The sequence below is a fragment of the Amphiura filiformis genome, chromosome 19, assembly GCF_039555335.1.
Source record: "Amphiura filiformis chromosome 19, Afil_fr2py, whole genome shotgun sequence".
Classification (NCBI taxonomy): domain Eukaryota; kingdom Metazoa; phylum Echinodermata; class Ophiuroidea; order Amphilepidida; family Amphiuridae; genus Amphiura; species Amphiura filiformis.
In genome coordinates, this window is record NC_092646.1 from 39,922,769 (window position 1) to 39,942,012 (window position 19,244).

The 19,244-nt window shown below is 35.5% G+C and overlaps 1 protein-coding gene across 1 annotated transcript in view; it reads right to left on the bottom strand.

Annotated features, from left to right (window-relative positions):
- Positions 1 to 2,964: 2,964 nt before the first annotated feature.
- The window catches only part of LOC140141291 (receptor-type tyrosine-protein phosphatase F-like), a 122,354-nt gene continuing 106,074 nt past the window's right edge, over positions 2,965 to 19,244 (bottom strand). The window contains exons 34-47 of the mRNA XM_072163116.1: positions 16,836 to 16,923; positions 15,874 to 15,950; positions 14,896 to 15,030; positions 14,305 to 14,421; positions 13,218 to 13,378; positions 12,412 to 12,547; positions 11,200 to 11,349; positions 10,124 to 10,223; positions 8,932 to 9,005; positions 8,312 to 8,446; positions 7,526 to 7,654; positions 6,138 to 6,286; positions 5,007 to 5,142; positions 2,965 to 4,502 (exon numbers count right to left, since the gene is read on the bottom strand). Coding sequence (XP_072019217.1) covers positions 4,428 to 4,502; positions 5,007 to 5,142; positions 6,138 to 6,286; positions 7,526 to 7,654; positions 8,312 to 8,446; positions 8,932 to 9,005; positions 10,124 to 10,223; positions 11,200 to 11,349; positions 12,412 to 12,547; positions 13,218 to 13,378; positions 14,305 to 14,421; positions 14,896 to 15,030; positions 15,874 to 15,950; positions 16,836 to 16,923 — 1,662 coding nt within the window. The 3' untranslated portion in view covers positions 2,965 to 4,427. The remainder of the gene's footprint in view (positions 4,503 to 5,006; positions 5,143 to 6,137; positions 6,287 to 7,525; positions 7,655 to 8,311; positions 8,447 to 8,931; positions 9,006 to 10,123; positions 10,224 to 11,199; positions 11,350 to 12,411; positions 12,548 to 13,217; positions 13,379 to 14,304; positions 14,422 to 14,895; positions 15,031 to 15,873; positions 15,951 to 16,835; positions 16,924 to 19,244) is intronic.

The window sequence follows — 19,244 nt, forward strand, 5'->3', positions numbered from 1 at the left end:
GGTGTGTTTTAACTGTGATTTTATGACAGCATTTTTATCTTGATGTATCCAATTTGTCCCGTATAATTTGACTGGTCCAATTTATGTGCAATATTTTGTTATGTTATTTATTAATTATTGTTTTATTAAATTAAATTCTTTAGTGCATCTGGTGTGTGTGTGGGGTGTGTGTATAATGGAGGGCTGGTAGTTTTGGTGTGGGTGTATGTAAGGTGGGGGTGGAGATGTAGGGGTGTGTGAGCTGTACGAGTGTGAATGTGAGATTTTGCCTCAACAAGTACAATTAATTTCTTTGAGTAATGTTACGGTGATTTTATGTATATTTTATATGGGTTTTTTTATGTCTTTTAATGTAAACAATGCAAATGTACTATTTCATGTAATTTGGCCTACGGGCCACGAATTTGAAATAAATTTAATCTGAATCTGAATCTGAAATGAATGATAATATAGGCTTATGAAAAAAATATACACATAAACGAACACACCAACAATAATTGCAATAAAACATTATATATACATAAAAGTTACGCACTTGGTTGTTATCCGCAGGCAAACAAATGTATTTACAAAACTCAAATTTTTTGCATATAGAATATAATTATTTATATTATGTACATATCATACGATCATTTAAGGATAATGACAATATAACTGATTCTTTTAAAGAACAATATTCTTCCTATACATACAAAGCAGTTTTGATAATTATTTTATATACATTTAAGTATGACAAAATATGTAAGATTGTACCTAAAAACGTTTGGGAAGAAAATTCAATATACATATAAGGTCAAAAAAGTCTTTGTTTGCCCAGACACGACCGACCCAAAAAATTAAAGAACATCAAACACTTTTTTTTGGACAATGATAGAAAAATAAAGACAATTATGCTTTTTTCCTTGAAAGTTAATATTCCTGGCAATCACAGCTTTCATTTTTGCCATTTAGCCCTCCCCAGCGATATTTTACCATCAATCAACATCAATATAGAGAACCAAGCATGACAAGTATGGTCTGAAATTCTGTACTACAGGCTTCCAGCCAGTTACCCTTGCAACAAGCATGCATTTATACTGACTCTTTATCAAGATTTTGTTGCAATAGAGATTCAACTTTATATGGTAAGGTTGAAATACATTAAAGTTTGACACAAGTACAAAATGTAAGGCTGAATGTCGTATATTTTCTCTTACCCCACTTGCTGCAACACGTGTACAGATCTAAGACAAAAAAAAGGAAATCGTCCTACCGACCCTTTCTACCCCATGTCTGGGCAAACAAACACTTTTTTGGCCTAATCGTAGGGCTATTGGTTTCAAACAGAGTGAACCGTTTAGTCCAAATTCAACAGGTCTGCCTCAAGGTGTATGACTTCGGTTTATATGTACTACCTTAAATGGTTACAAAGAACCTAAAATGGATCTGGACATGCCCAAAAGAACCATTGTTCATACGTAATACGTGATAAACACTGGGATAAACACATTTCTAAAGGTTTTAACTGACTTTCCGTGAGCTCAATAAATTCAACTGTGAAGTTTCGATGTGTGGCACAAATCAAGAACAAATCGCCAACTAAATCGCGATTCAGGGACTGGAGTTGTCATCTTTAATGTTCAGCACAAGGGCCACAACACAACATTATGATCATAGGACTTCTTCTGATGAACACGATAAAGATGTGTATCACGCATCAAACATTACTTTAAAAGGTAAGATGAATTTGTAGTGCTTAACCTGCTGAAAGGCAGTTTAAACTTATGATCATTACATACCTGAAAAGGTTTCTGCAAAGGATAGAAAGGGATCTTGGGATTCTTTCAATTTCAAGAACACTTTTCTCTAATTGAGGGTTATATGTACATTAAAACATACAGGAAGCCGATAATCATTTATTTCTTAGAATGTTCAAAGTGTATAGTAGGGTTATATCAAAATTACTTAGTAATTCATTTTTAAAGTTGTCATATGTGGCTCGGAACAAAAAGAAAAAAGGGAAGAAAGAAAAGAAATAATAAGAAAGGGAGAATGAAAGAAACATATAAGAATAAAAACGAAAAAAAATGAAGATAACAACAAAAAGAAACCCGAACAGACAGAGAGAAAGAAAAAGGAGAAAGAAACTGAGCTATTAAAAGGGGCATTCTTCGAACAAATATCTGTGATGCCAGTTTAGGACTGCTAAAATAGTCATAGCAGTATTATTTGAAAACTGCACAATCCAAGAATCGCGAAATCTAGTTATACAAATTACTATAGGTGGCTAACATTTACGAAAGTAAAAAGTTAACAATGGTTATAAAAAGGTCGTGTTGAAGCAATGCTCAAAGGCAAAAAGTAACTCCTCACTTACATAACTCGACATAAATATAAACATGCTTATGCTGTGACAATTTGGTTGATTGTCGTGTGCAGCATCTTGTTAGTTCCAATTTGGTAGCGCATTTGCGACAAACAACTCTAAATTGACAAAGATTGATATACCAGTATTTGAAATGCTTGCCCGCAACGATCCCCTGTCGACGACTATCCCAAGTGCCCGGTTTATTCAATTGTTAATTTAAAACGCATGGATTGTTAGAATGAGTTTGCTGTATATATGCGGGGAAGATGCGATATATTTTACCTAGCGGTCGTATCCAGAGGATGATTTAAGGAAGCCCCATCATGCACTGCAAAAGTGTTATCACTAGAGTTTCAACTGCCACTTTACTTTTCAAATCCCATTGAAATCTGTGCAAAAGATGTTGTTTAAGAATTGTGTGTGTGTCATTATTACTTGGTCGATTTCAGAACAAAAGTGATGTATGCATAAATGGGTTTTTATTGTAAATATATCAGTCCAAATTCAAATTTCACCATGCACGTCTATGCAGTGTGCGAGCAGTGGTGTCATGTTTACTCACACAGCTGTGCTAACCGCAAGTCAACACAGTGGCGTGATGGGTAGTGCTTAAATCATCCTCTGGGTCGTATCGGTGTATGTCATAGTCACGCTCTGTGATTCACCAAATTTCATACTGGTATCAATGTTTGTCAATTCAGAGCTTTTGTAGCAAATGTGGCATCATACAAGATGCTGCACACGATTGTATCGATCAAATCGTCAAAACATAAGCTTTTTAAGCATAAGGTTTAGATTAATGACGGGTTATATAACTCATGACTTTCTTTTACCTCCATCAGTTTTGAAGTATCGCAAATCGCTTGTATCTGGAAGTCTAGATCTAACGCAATAAATTTCACACTTCTCTTACAATAAACACTTTCACTTTATTTTCAGTTTACTTGAAATGAACAAAAAAATGCTGAAGATGATGCTGCAGGGGCCTGCCCTTATAGCAACTATAAATTAACAAAATGCATACAATAATACTCGATGGCATCGAATTAAACAAAATACGCATACATTTTCAATAATTTGAAATAAAACATAAAATATGTTGTTGCATTAGCTGCCCGGGTGTTAACCTGTAAGTCTTAGCATTGTAAGGCAAATTGCACCGAATTACTCTTAGAACAAAGCTTGAATGATAAGAACATCAGAGAGCAGCCTGGCCCAGTGGCTAAGGGGTTACTCTGGAGCAACAGGTCCCGGTTCAAGGCAACTTAAATAGACAACATATGTGACGTGTCATGTCAAAAGGAGACACTTTTGGGCAGGTTCTGAATTTTAAGGTTTTTACATATCTTAAATATAGAGATATTTTGCACCACAACTCCGTTTTCCCCAATGAAATCGGACATTCCTAAGCGAAGATATTGAGTTCGGAAATTATGGTATTATAAAATTGGAAATTGAGATATCGGCCTTTAAAAATATTATTGACAATGTTGAAAGTAGGAATTAACTTGACAAATGTCTCATAAAATACAATATGCCAGTTATATTCCGGTCTGAAACTATCAGGCGATATTTTTAACATTAATAATATCACAAATTCGCAACAAACCCAAATTGTGAAAAAATCACTCGGCCGATTTTTGTTTTTTGGTTATTTCTCCATTTACGATCCTGCCCAAAAGTGTCTCCTTTTGACATGACACGTCACATATCTGGACAAGTTTAAAATCTGGCGCTCTAATTATTGTGAACGACAGTAATTGGCCCAATACGGGCAAACAACAAGTATTGGCATTGGTCGCTGTCAATACCATCCTTTTCGTTTTTATAACACTTTCAGTGAAATATTTAGTCAATCACATGAAAAGATAACGCGGTCTAAAAGCGTTCCTTGTAAGCAGGCAATTTTAGAGCAACATCTCACCACCGCCAGGTGCACCGGGTTTATTATTCATGACGATACAAATAAGCCTGCTTTCGTTTAGAGTAAAATATATCAGAAATGTCCATATTTTCGTGTGTATCTACTGAAGCTCCTCTTCAAACTGAATGCCTGTTCAGTTTATGGTTTGTATACACCTCACTTGTAGTTCTCGTAGACTTGATTCGACTCCAAATATGTTAACATTGTGTTGTAACAATACACGTAATGCTCCTGAAAACAGACACAAAATCAAGATGACTATGGGGTGGTACCTGATTTTGGGTCAAAGGTCATTAAGGAATAACGTGTAGTCTGAGACTGAAGATAAAATGTATTTATTTGACCTCTATTGTTATGTTATATGTTTTTGTATCGTCACCTCATAATAATAAATTGTTATGCTTAATTCGATGTCCATGATGTCGGTATTGTATAATGGGGACGCCAAACATTTGCCTGCACAACTCTCTCGCTGCTTGGTGTCCACTGCAGACGAGCAAGTCCCAGTTTTTTTAATTCAAAAATTTTAGAATTGTAAATTTTCATGACCAATAAAATGAGTACAAACAAGCCTAGTATTGGTTCAGTGGTTCTTAAGATAGCTCTTTAAATTTTGAGAAAATATCGCAAACCTTGGGCTTTTTATGTTGAAGCCTATGGCCAGCACGCAGATCAATATGATCGTCCCAACTTTTTACATTTAAAATGATGTATCACTACGGAAGGTTATCTTACCTGACTTGATACCATTCCAGCTCGTGCTTTCCGTAGCTTCTTAACAGCGTGGAATACATCTACGTTGCTTTCTTGCTTCAATTTCGATAGAGCCATTAGGATTGCACAAACAAGGCCACATCGACTCACACCATCCCTTAAAAAAATTTAAAACAATTAAGTTATGCGAAAGTTACAACTTTTGTTTGGACACAGGTTCAAGATTCCATTTCGACAAAGTGACATTGACTAGTTTATTGCTGATAGGAGCTCCCGGGGAGGAGCTGCGCTCTTGTATCTCAGTCAGTGGCGTAGACGGGGAGGGAGGGGGCAAAGGGTAAAGCTGCCCCTGTTTGCCTTCCCCTCCCTTACCATGCTTACCCGCTCTTTGAAAAGGTACTGCAGGCTACGCCACTGATCACAGTTTATGTGTTTTGGGTGACATCCCGCTATCTCTAAGGTCCGCTATCTCTAAGGTTCGCTATCTCTAAGGTTCGCTATCACTAACGTGTAAAGTCTATGGATATCAGAATCCCGCTATCTCTAATAGAGAAAAGGGTTCGCTATACCTAAAAAAAGGTCCGCTACTTCTAAGGTTCGATATCACTAATTTAGAATAAGGTTCGCTAGTTCTAAGGTTCGATATCACTAATTATAAATAAGGTTCGTTATCACTAATTTAAAATAAGGTTCGCTATCACTAATAGATAGCGAACCTTAGAGATAGCGAACCTTATAGATAGCGGACCTTATTTAAAATTAGAGATAGCGAACCTTAGGGATACCGGGATTGTTAAAATTAGAGATAGCGGAACTTATTTTAAATTAGTGATAGCGAACCTTAGAGATAGCGAACCTTCAATAAATTAGTGATAGCGGACCTTATTTAAAATTAGAGATAGCGAACCTTATTTAAAATTAGTGATATCGAACCTTAGAATTACCGAACCTTTTTCAAAATTAGTGATATCGAACCTTAGGTATAGCGAACCTTTTTCGTAATTAGTGATAACGAACCTTAGAGATAGCGAACCTTAGAGATAGCGAACCTTAGAGATAGCGAACCGTAACCGTGTTTTGATTTGACGTAATTGCGTAGCGTGAATAACCAGAGCTATACAAGGAAAACCATTACCCATCTTGTATACTCACATGCAATGTACGGTGGTCGGACCATCTCCTCCACTTCGTCGCCCTGACTCTACCAACTCAGTCAATGCAAGTAACGACGACGGTGATGCCGGGAAGGTTTCACGCTCAGGCCAACCAAGGTACTGGTATTGATGTATTATACGTGAATCCTGATAGAAAAATGAAAGGTTAGTTATTTTTGTAATGATGTGGTGATGGTACATCTCAAGAGTTTAGCCAATGGGGGCAGGGGGAGCTACCCCAATAGCTAGAAAGATCACTAAGGGACCTGAAACTAAAATAGATTGAGAACTTGTAGTTGTTGAGAGTAGTTATGATAAAAATAGGGATCAGCAATTTCTCTGGTTACAGTCAAGTCAGCAAGGCCGCCTGAGCAGAAGTAGGTGGATAAGACTTGCAGAGATCAGAATAAAAATAAATCGAGAAGCAAAAACAAACAAACAAAAAACAACAACAAACAAAAAAAGAGAGGCTATAATAAGTATAGTATTGCCTTGATAGCTCTTTTGTCTCCAATATAGCAAGAAACATATTGATAGAATTTTTTAAAAAACATGATACTGTTTTACCATATGTTTTATTGAGTTAGTTTAAAGAAAGACACATCACGAGTCCATACAGTCATAGATCTACACGTGTTTACAAGTCATGTGTGCAAGACATGTCCAAGTCCGGATTGATACAGAGACATGTCTCCATCTAAGATCTATCATTTCATTTTGAGATTCCCGATGACACATGACTTGCCCACGTACATGAATTTGTTGACACTGTTTTTTATCTAAATTTCTATTACTAAACATTACTACCAGAGACTCTATGTATATCTGACGGAGGTCTGATCTGTATCGAATGCATATTTCTGTTGTTCATATTATGAGCTAGAGTACGACCCAACCTATAGGCAAAACTTTAGGCATGAGTCATGCCCATGAACATGCCAAGAACATGACCTATTTTCGCTAGCAACGGGCATGAATTTTCGTGAAATTGAAATTTTTGATGGGTTGTTCATGTTCACACATGAATATTCATGCCCTTGCATGCTTTTTTTTGTTATGCGTTTAGTCAGAGCCATGACATGTTCAGTGCATGTTCATGGGTAACTCATGGGCATGAATCGCAGTCAATGTCAAATTTTCTCTACTTCCATGCCCATTAATTCTTTATTCAATGGCGTCAATTACAATTTTAATGGGTTCAAAATTAACCACCCATGAATCCTCGATAGAGGATTTTCATGCCATATACCAAACAAAAGAATCGGAATGTCTTGCCCTGTTCATGGCATGAACATGCCATGTTCATGGCATGACTTGCATAGCAACCTGTAACGAATTTTGGGAACACCCAAGCTTGCGCAAGTAACAGCGAAGTCAATTTCTTACCTTGTTCTGTGGGTGTTTCAATTTCAGTGTCCTTACTATGGTCTCGCCGCATTCTTCAGCGCTCATCAGCTCAATATGGAATGGGCCATATTCTACTGATCCACTGTCAGGCCAGTACTGAGCACAGGACTAAAATAAGAGAAAAAGTCACTTAATAGTTAGAATAGTCGACGTGTTTACTAGTGATGTCGTTGTATTTTAATAGAAAATTCTCTGGTCCCGTAGAGTTGTTATTGACCATAAATCGTTCGTATTTTGCATTATGTCGAATCAAAGTTAGTCCTTCCCGTATCACGTTATTATAAACTTAACGATATCGTGGGCAGAGGGTGTGGACCCTAATATCACATGGGCTATTATATATTTAAGGTAATGGGTTTACAGGGAAAATCCGTTTTTGTTTTTGTTTGTCTTTTGTTTTGTTTTTGTTTTGGTTTTTGGTGGGGTTTTTGTGTGTTTTTTTTGTTGTTGTTTTTTTTATTGTATCGGTGCAAGGTCCACTTTCTCATAAAATCAACACCAAAACTAGAAATTCTAGCTACACCCCTGTAACCGTCGCATGTAAGGGAAGACCACCATTTCCACTGCAACAATTGTATACCAGTTTACATGTACTTAGCTTTTGCCTTGCTTTTTTCAGAACCCGAAGGATATTTTTTTTACATAGTGCTTTTTAGAACAAATGTCGCTACACCCAAGTAAATCTTAACATTTCTCTCAATAGAAATGTTTCTTGATCATCATGAAAACAAACAAACAAACCAAGTCAAAAACCGAGTTACTTACACTGTCTTCAAGATCCATCCGGTTGAGCATGACAATGACATCTGACCTATAGTCATATATCATCCTCCAGAAATCTAACAATGTTGTTGGTAAAGGCATCTGAGTTGCCAAAAAGCCGTCTTTCTTCCTGTATGCCTGAACACATTGAAAAAATATGAAAGAGAATATATTAGTATTTCAATGAGAATTTATCCATTTCCTAAGATTTCAAAAGAATTTTAAAGGAGGAAACAGGAAAAATGGTCTAGCCTGGGAATCGAACCTGGAACCTCAGGTTTGCGAGGCCCTCTGCTTAACCACTTGAAATTATATTTATAGGTAAATCTTATTTTGCTAGAATTATTAGTATTTTTTTCACAGCTTGAATATGTGACTAAAACTGATGTGAAAGGGTTTTATACTCTGGTAGGCTGTTATGTTCAATAGGCCACTTTAATCATGTTCATAACCCAAACTTAATCTTGAACGTTATTTCCATAATAAATCCAATTTTAGTATATGAATTGGTAGAATTTCTTCCTGTGGGGTTCCTCCTGTGTCTAATATCGGCCCATTTAACTTAAGTATAGAAATGCTGCATGAAATTTGAAGTAGATAGATAAATGATTGATAATACATACGTCCAAGAATGTAGCATTGATGTAGTTTGTTTCGCCTTGCCATTGAGTCATCAGGTACGGTCGGTACTTGTCAACTGGAATAATATACAACATTTTGCATGATATTTGTCGGTAATATCTTAATAATTGAAATAATCGAATAACATAATCATATTAAGAGGGCACACCTGTAAATACGAATCCCTAATAACTTCCGGGCAAAAATTAGTGCTTAGAAAATGGAATGGTTATTAGAAGAAAGGTAAAGGAGACGATCCTGTATAAACAGTGATCGGAGTGCCCATCTCTCTTTTATTGGCGATTGGGCCAGACTCCTCCATGTAATGTTGCTATAGGGGGATCGCTACACCTCCTCTACAGCGAGTCTGTTACCTTCCCAGCATTTAAGAATGCCAGTACCCATTTAAACACCTGGGTGGAGAGGAGTAATCGAGATAAAGTGCTTTACTCAAGGGCACAACACGATGGCGTCGCCGGGGCTCGAACCCGCAACCTTCCGATTATGAGTCAGAGCCCGTTCCGCTAGGCCACCGTGCTCCAGGAAGAAATTAGAAGAAATATACTAGAAAAAAACTCAAAAGCAAACAATTAGGCCCTGATCTAGTTCTAATTTACGCATGGATATTTGATTGTCTATTACAAAATGAGCAGTGCGTGACTTTATAAAAAAGTTGGCTAACCTTCTCAAAATGTATTCCCTTTCAGAAACACCAGTTAAAGGTATTTGGGAACTGAAGTTAGCTATGTGGCCTATATACATGATATAGGGTGATCTCGTCTGCATAATTTGGCGAAATCTCACTGGACTCCTAGGGTTTTCTCTAAAGATAGCTGTCTTTGAAAATGTAAGTATTGAAGTGCCGAAAGCTCTCAAGTCACGAAAATCACATTTGATAAGACCCTTCTGGGGAAGCACATACAGGTGTTCACCCTTAAATGTTATCAAATGCTTTCCATATACCATGTAGGCCTATAAAAACTCACAGCCGATATGCAATTTTAGTTAAAAACAATGCTAACTAGCGATAACCCTGTCGTTTAAGTATTGAATTTTTTATCAGAAGGTATTACTTGCTTTCAACATGTTATTCAGATTATGATTTATTGTTTCCAAAATATGCTTATTACTATAAATGTAATGTATATAACAAATTCCCCTCTATGATAATTACGCAATTCTGTGCGTTCTTACTTGGTATTAAGTGTTGGTATCGGTTTTTCTCCATGTTGTCTGGCATTCTGCCGCCTCTTGCATTATCTTCGTTCGGCATCACGGACATCACGTCCAATGCCTAATAGAAATGAAAGTGAAAGATAGTGACGTTAAAATGTGTATCTCATTACGCTAAATACGCCTTAATAAATCAGTGTTATTTTACCAAAGTTTTAGCTGACACCTTGGGTAATAATAACTCATTCACGCATACTATGGCCAACTGCCAACATTTTACAACTAAGTACCTCAGCCGAAGGTCATTTTCTGGAAAGCTGGACTTGCATTTGGCTGTGTGATAAAACGGTAAACTACTCATTTCAGGGCAGGGAAAGAATTTGTTTGGAAACCATATCTGTCACGAAAAAGTACTGTAGGTATGATATCGATTTTATGTAGGTGATTGTGGTGAACTAGTAGTGACTTTGTACATACAGACTGACAAGATGTCAAATCAAATGATAAAATAGCAACAATGTCAAAAATCAAACATGAATTTTATTATTATTATGATGGCTGTGCAAAATACAAAACTTCAAAAGTTCATTCTGCCATGTCTGATCCTTTACCTTTTCTCACTTCGTTTTCTCGGATTTTCATTTCCCTTCTTTTATCCTTTATTCATTCCTTTATTTTCATGTTTTTTCTTATTTATTTACTTCTGTTCTCCCTTTCCTCTCTTTGCAGTGCGGCGGGTAATTCACAGATCTTGCCTACCTTGTCTAGCTACACCACTGAACAGGCTGGGCGTCGAATATCTTTATTCAAATTTTCGATATCAATAATAAAATATTTGACAAACAATTTATGGAGAAGCTACATACAGAAAACTAAAGTCACCATGATATGCACGACCGTAGAAGTAAAAATACTTTCATCAATCTTACAAACCAAGTTAAAAGAAACTGTTGGAAACTGCTTATCCACAAAATAGCCTATGTTTCATATTTGCTTTATGACCTGAGGTCTCGATCCTAGTAGGATCTTTACCCTTTGATGAAGACCTTGCTAGGATCGAAAGCTCAGTCCATTCACTAAATTTGAATCTTACTTACCCGTAGTTGCTCTTCTATGTATGGTTTATCTGTGAATGGATTAGGCTGCTTTAAATAACTGTATCTGTCTGAGAATTGATTTGATGGGAATACGGTGTCACCACATAGGAGAGCTTCTAATAAAACCTCATATATAAACATGTATTGATCCTGCAAGACAAGATAGCAAACAAAAATCAAGATTAATGAAATTATTATGCAACATCGAATAGTATCAATTCTTACTGCGAAAGCTAAGAGCTATTTACAGCGCAGAATATAGCGTCTGGCGTGACGGCGTCATCAATGCAATATGTGACACAACAGTGACACCACGCGATGATATGCAACAATATAAAGCACACAGAGGTCGTTTGTCCAATGAGATAAACAGCTCTTTTCAGAGCTATCATTCTGTGATACACGGACAAAAGCTCCTTTTGGTTACTATAAAAGATTAAACTCTTGATCTTAATACAAAAATATTTACCTCCGCAATTGTCAGATGTTGTTACCATGAAAGTTAAAGCCATATTATAACATTTGCTGAAGAGAACGCCCTCAAAGATTTCTGTTTTTTACACGATTGTAATGTACTTGAGTCAATAAAGATACTTTGCAAAAATCAAGACTTTAGGTGCTGTAGTTTTGTCAAAATCCGAGATTTTGAATAAAACGATGGAACCGGCGTTTTATTATTACGATGGAAATATTAGTCGAACACGTATGTACAGTACGTACACGGCGTGCGGGATACACATACACACACACCCCGAGGATCCGCAGGATCGTACTGTATTACAATCGCGGGAGTAACATGCATGGGCGCTAATAGTAAATTCCAATTGTCTTTGCTTTACCTCACTTGTTCGCCTCAAAATTAAAAGGGGACATATCTGACAGTAAAAGCTAACATTTTATGGAAAATAAATACTAATCTATTTTTACAGAAATGTTATAATATGGCTTTAATATTTGTATTGAGATCAAGAGTTATAATTTTCTATCATATGGATTGTCATGATATGAACTTTAATATAACTGCTGCTGTATGTTCGTTCATGCTTCACTGTTGGAAGACTCTGAATTCGTCAAAATATTGCTTATTTCAGATACATTAGAACATGTTAATTTACATACGTGACCTGTTGACCCCAAGCACAATAGTATTACGAAGCCAGATTATTACACCGCTTTCTGTAGCACATAAAGAAGACATTCCATTGTACCCACCTGTGTCTGGACCATTTTGATTCTTCTTTGCCGCATTCTGTATACATAATCAAGTACGTTGACCTTTTTATCTATAACAGCCATATCCAACATGGCGTCTATTGCAAGGAAGGTGCCTGTCCTTCCTACACCAGCACTGAAAAAAGGACAGCAGTTATAGAAAATCGTGACTACCTTTATCATGTGCTTCGAAACTGTCATCCCGAATTGTATAATTACATAGATTACCAGAAAGAATCCTGTCCACAATATGATTAGTACTCTAATTTCTACATGTTCAAATTTGAAACAAAATGACTCCCAGCAACACTAGATAATTCCAAGTCGTGCTAGCACTTGTCTCGGAATCAGAGTCCAACAAACACAAAACGCTGTACAGAAAATAATACGTTTTATTGTCGGGTTAATATTAAAGGGTTTTTAAAGGGTTTAATAATGTTTCAAAAACATTTTTGAAAAATGATTCAAAACATTCTAACATAATGTTATATAAAAGTTGACAAAACATTTCCCAACTTTTGTTGAAATGTTGTCGTAGTGTTTTTCCGTATAAGATGTTTTAAAACGTTTTCGTGACTTTTTTATAACCCGATATTTAAATGTTATTAAAACGTTTTGAATAAAACCAAATCGTGTTTATAAACATGTCTATAACGTTATAAGAATATTTCTGTGTTTTCTGGGAGTGTGCTGGGAGTCATTCAGAGTCAAATTTGAACCTTGCATTGTATTGCTTTTCTCTTATCTGTGTGTTTGTCAGTTTCTTGCCGTGGGCTTTTGTATTTACTTTTTTTGCCTTTTTTTACCTGCAATGTACAACCGTTGGACCATCCTGCATTGCTTCTATGTGGTACTCCTTTGTCTTTTGTACAAATGATATTAACGGTGTTGGCGATTCTGGAAGACCCATATCAGGCCAGGCTGTGAAATGAAACTGCTTCACCTGACGCTGTTCACCAATGTAATCCTACGTAGAAAAAGAATCATTGAAAAATGTTACTAACAATTAGGGTTATTTTTAAATCAATTGGAACAGCAGGTTACAATAGTCAAATCTTGACAGCTTGCAGCAGTATTTCGAAAACGTGACAAAGGTAAATTATTATGTTGTTTTTGTTTGAACGTTATTAGTTATATGTGACCTGCTACTACGAAATGAGCATAAAGTCGCAAGTTGGTAGTTGCGAGACATCCAGGCTGACTGAGATGATGTTCTTTGTTTGCCGCGCACCTGTACAATTCAGTAGTATATCATTCCCCATTCACAAAGGACATACAGACATACTACTGGCTTGAACAGGTGCGTGTGAAACAAAGAACACCAACGCAGTAGCCAGGGCGTTTCGAAACTACCAACTTGCGACTTTATGCTTATTTTGCGGTGATATATCATACCCAATGTTTACTATTTCCCTTTACGATAACAGCTCTTTTTATAAGGGTGCTACTTGGAAACTATTAGCTGTGGGCAAAACGCAATTCAGTAGCACCCTTAATGTTGATACTGTACTTTTGCTACCCCGACATTATTTCTCCCGTAGCTGATTTAAAGTTATGAGCCTTAATTTATATAAAACTGACAACCGAATGTTTTTAACGCATTTTTATCCAGATAAAATTAGGCACCACATTCAATTTGGTCCTATAGAACTATCGGTGCCCGGTTAGGTACCGATGACTCTTAACATCGCTCCCTGGAGATATAATAAATTGTATCAAGCATAATAATTCAGAGTTGTATAGTGCTATTGTTTTTCATTTAAATAAAAAACGACGGTACTGTACAAATATTCAGGGTACGATAAAAAGTGTCATCGGTACCTCTTCGGGCAGCGATAGCGCTATAGGACCAAAAATAATGTTGTGCCTTACTAAAACTCAATCCATTCTTACATCTTCCATATAAAACGTTCTTTCTGTATAGTATTCGTTGACTTTCTCTTCTGTCATATTCACTAAGAGTTCCCCATAACGCTGCACACCTTTCGGCCAGTACTTCTCACACTTTTTCTGTTGATTAAAATTTTAATATATAAACAGAAGCATTTTACACGTTTACCTTTCCAGAAAAAAGAGCAAGGTTATTCCTTGCTTAACAAAGTTTGTTTTATTATTATAATCAATTACTGCTTTCATTTCCTTTCCTGAAACAATCAGGAATCAATCTTATGACAATTCCATGCTTGATCATACCGATGACCAAATTTGTGGATTTAAGCATGGACAAGGATTTCAGCAATCTGTAATTTATATTCTATCATTGGGAGGTCTAAGTCATTTAAAGGACAACAAGAAAGAATACAGATATTTTATTATCATGATCAGTATTGGCTGCAATCATCCTTTAAGTTGAGCCTGGTATGGAAATGGAGAGAAACTTATTTGTAATTTTGAAAGCAACAGGTCATTACTTAACAAAATGCATTGATATTTCGTATTCACATCTTAAAATTTGTATGAAGAGACACTCAAAATTATACAAACCTTTCCATTTTCAACAATGTTAGTAAGCATAATAACTTTTGGTACTCTTTCTTGCCACATCATTCGCCAGAAATCAACAGTAGACGCCTGGTTTGGCCCTTGAGATGCGATGTACTTATTTTGTGATCTGTAACCCTGTAATAAAACAACAACATATGAATTTCAACTTTCGAACAAAAACCAATGTTTTGAAGGTTCTGGGACTTATATTGGCTCAATGCTGCCCAATGTTTGTCACTTTGCAATTAAGTGGTTAATTGTGGTTCTTACATCTGGTGATTTTGGTTGAAGACAATGAATAAGCAGAAAATCTAATCAAACTAGATTTTGGGATTTTTACTGCATGTTTCGGTAATCTAAACATCTCAAAAAAGTAACTAAGCCCCCTTAAATAATGGTCATTATTCAAAAAGGAGCTATTGTATTACAAATCTGTAAAATGTGTTGGAAGCGGAATTTATTTCTGAGTATTTTGACACCTCGTTTGATACGATAGCCCAGAAAACAATAAAACACCGGTCAATTTAATGTAGTGAGGTCTAGATTTCAAAAGTTGCACTTACATACAATACAAAAACACTCAGATATCATTACACAGATTTCCTTCCATTATATCGAATACAAAATCAATACAATTTACTGCAACTTTCAAATCTTGGGTTACATTGGTTTAAATGAACGCTGTGACGTCAATATTTAGTCAATTGCTACAAATGAGGTGTCAAAATGTGCAGGAATAAATTATGCTTCCAACGCATTTTACAGATTTGTAATACAAACGCCCATTTTTGAATAATGGTCATTATTTAAGGGGGGTTAGTTACTTTTTTGAGATGTTTGTAACTGCATAGCGCTGATTTCGGCAATGGCGAGGATAATTTTCGTGCTGATATGGTAATAGGGTACAGAGTTCTAAAACGAAGAGGGTGTGTTTCATTGTTTCGTTTTCAAACCTGTTCAAACATTTTATGTACTTACATCAACATAGTTTGCATTGATGTAATCAGAATAAGGCACATCATCATAAGGCTCTAATATAACACGAGAATGGTCATCTGAAAAGTTAATTAACAGAAGAAAAGAAGAGATTTACATTATTTTCAGTGATTTATACCTTAAGTTATGAAATGGTTCTCCAATGGTGGCAATTATATATAAACAGGCAAACAGAGAGCAAAAACAATACCATACATCGGACATTTGGTATTGTATTCAGAATAATATTCTATGTATGTAAATGTTTTCAGCAATAGCGCACTTGGTTTAATGTGCTTTTGCTTTTGAGTCATTCCTAGCTATAATAATAAACGAGCGATATTATATAGATACGAGACACGTGACGTACGAGGCTGACGAAACTACAAGGCTCACGGCCCGTTCAAAATAGAAGGTTAGCAGTTACAATTGAAAAACAACATACTTGCTAACAGCGGGATACTTTCTCGAACCGTAACGGTTTTAGAATAACAGAATTTTGCTTTGATATCACATAACACATTTAGAATTGTTAGAAGATTTCATGATTATGTGTTAATCAAATGGCGACGTCAAAAATGGCGATGTCGGATCCGACCCACCCCCTAATAATAAAAACGATTTTCAATATTGCCTCCTTTAGTTTGATAGTATCAGATCATGTCACAAACTGAGTAAAGCAAATTACACTTGAACCAGGGGCTATTTTAACGTGTCTCACTGTCACGTTCGTGCAATGAGATAAAAGTGTTGATGAAGTAGAGTGCGTTTCAAAAATAAAAAAATTGACATTTTTACCTGAATGTGACCGTAAGAAAGGCTCTACCATTGTCTACTATTAATATTGCCACGGATTGTTAATTGTTACTGCACGAATATTTTATCTCGGCACGAACGTGAAAGTGAGACACGTTAAAATAGCCCCTGACTTGAACCCACGATAAAACCTGATAAATTCAACTTACAAGCGATGATATTAGCGTATCTGTTCTTTGGTTTATTTTCTGGTATTTTTGCAATATCCCATGGGTACGTTTGTCCACCTGGCATACTCTGTTGACAAATCAAAGAGAAATCATTTGATTAGAATTATATTAAGGGTAGACGAGGTATTGTTGGTCGAAGCAACCTAAAAATCTATATTCATTATCTAGATCAATATATTATTGAAAATTAACACATTGATGTTTTGGAAAAGTTCATTCTACAAATCGTATACTTTGCAAATTTGCTTAATTTATTGTTGTTCATGAGTTATGTACGTTTTACAAAAGTGTTGTTGTTTCAGCCCCCTTTACAACGTAACTCAAGAACCGCAGCACCTATAAAAGTATATATGTGATATTTTAATTCTTCTACACGCTCGCTATGAATTGAGCAATGCAGTTTTTGCCAAAGCTCACTACCATTCGTAAGATGCTGTGAACTACCAAATCACAACAGTTTAAAATAATTAAAATAATACCCCCAGCCCTTAAGGTTATTAAAATAACCTTAAGGGCTGGGGTATGAACGTTTGGACAGTATTTATTTTGGGACATTAGAGCACATCAGACATATCGAATTGCATTCTGAATACGAAGAATGTCCTTCTGATATCAAATAATTTTGATTTTTGAAATTCGCAATTTAATACACATTTTATGGCAAATCATTAAAATTGATATTTTTGATATTTAACAGTACTCGAAGTAAACTTTACAAATATGATGATTTATACTTAAAGTGTATGTAGGTGGGATGAAAAGCCGACGATCAATTGAAAATTTTGACCTTTCGTATTGGAGATATGGATTTTTTTCCCAAAACACCAAAAAAAATATATGTCTTTTTGGGAAAAAAATTCCATATCTTCAATATGAAAGGTTAAAATTTTCAATTGACCGTCGGCTTTTCCTCCCAGCTACATACACTTTAAGAATATATCATTAGATTTATATAATTTACTTCGAGGACTGTTATATATCAAACATTTGAAAAATATTAAATTTTTATAATTTGTCATAAAATTTGTATTATATTGAAATTAAAAAAAAATGAAAATTATTTGATATCAGAAAGACATGCTTCGTATTCAGAATACAATTCGATAGGTCTGAGGTGCTCTCATGTGCCACAAAAAATACTGTCGAAACGCAATAAACGCTCATTTTGGATCCCTTAAGTGGGTTTGTTATCCAAAACTAATCTTTTAAATCCAACCATAAGCCACGCCTTTATCCGTAACCTTATTCCTGGCCACAGATCCAAACTTTGTCCTACAATCATGACAATGTACTCACTAAATGGAAAAAGAAATACATTTTACTCATTTGAAAAGTACCTATTATAGTTATCAATCCAAAAGTGTAATGACATGAATTTTTAATTATTTTTGTGAATAGATTTTACTCCATTTGTACTTGTGTACCCTTTACTTTTATGTGAAATGTTTCTCCTTTATTTTATAGCAATAACAAGAGCAATTTCGATGAAATGATGTCCAATAAGTAATTAAAACGTCACATTTTCAGGTCCGATTTTCAAATGAAATTAATTTCCCCCCGAATTATTAGATTGAGGCAGAAGAGGGTAGGGATTCTGTGGTTAGGGTTGGATGTGCATAGCCATAGTAAGATTTCGGGGATGAGTTAGGTCTCGTGAAAGGAGAGAAAAAAAAAAAAAGACGAGCGAGAAAAGAAATGTCAATTTCGGGTACATTGTCGTTTTTGGTATCAATCATGCTTACAGAAAGGTCAAAATTTTAATTTATAGCACGGTTTGATAAATTGTGCAAGATGTTTTGGTCCTTGTCGAGAATTATTTCTTCTAAACCTTGACACGCCTTTCGTCCGGCCGCTCCTACCCAAGAGAAGTAGTTTTTGGTCTGAGCTAGCTTGAAATTCACCCTTTTCACAGTGTTTTCACTCATTTCTTTTAGAGAGTAAATTGGCACCAGAAAACGTTTTCGACATCATTCGCAAAAGGTTATAAAAGTTTGTCAGAAAACGTTTAAATGTCGGGTTATATAAAGGGTACATTATTGGTATAAAACGTTTTCATAACATTAAATAGCATTTGTTGGTAATTTACTGCACAGCAAACACAAATGTTTTACAGAAAACATTTAAATGTCGTGTTATATAAAGGGTATAAAAACATTTTAATAACATTCCAAAATTTTTTTGAAAACTTGGTACAAATCATTCTAAACATAATGTTATTTTGGGGTTGAAAAAATATTTTGTAAAAAATGTTTGCCCAAAATATTTACAATAACGTTTTTAAAATGTTTTCACGACCTTTATATAACCCGACATTTAAATGTTATTAAAACGTTTTGTAAAAAACATTTTAAGAACATTTCTGTGTTTGCTGGGTGCAAATATTTTAAC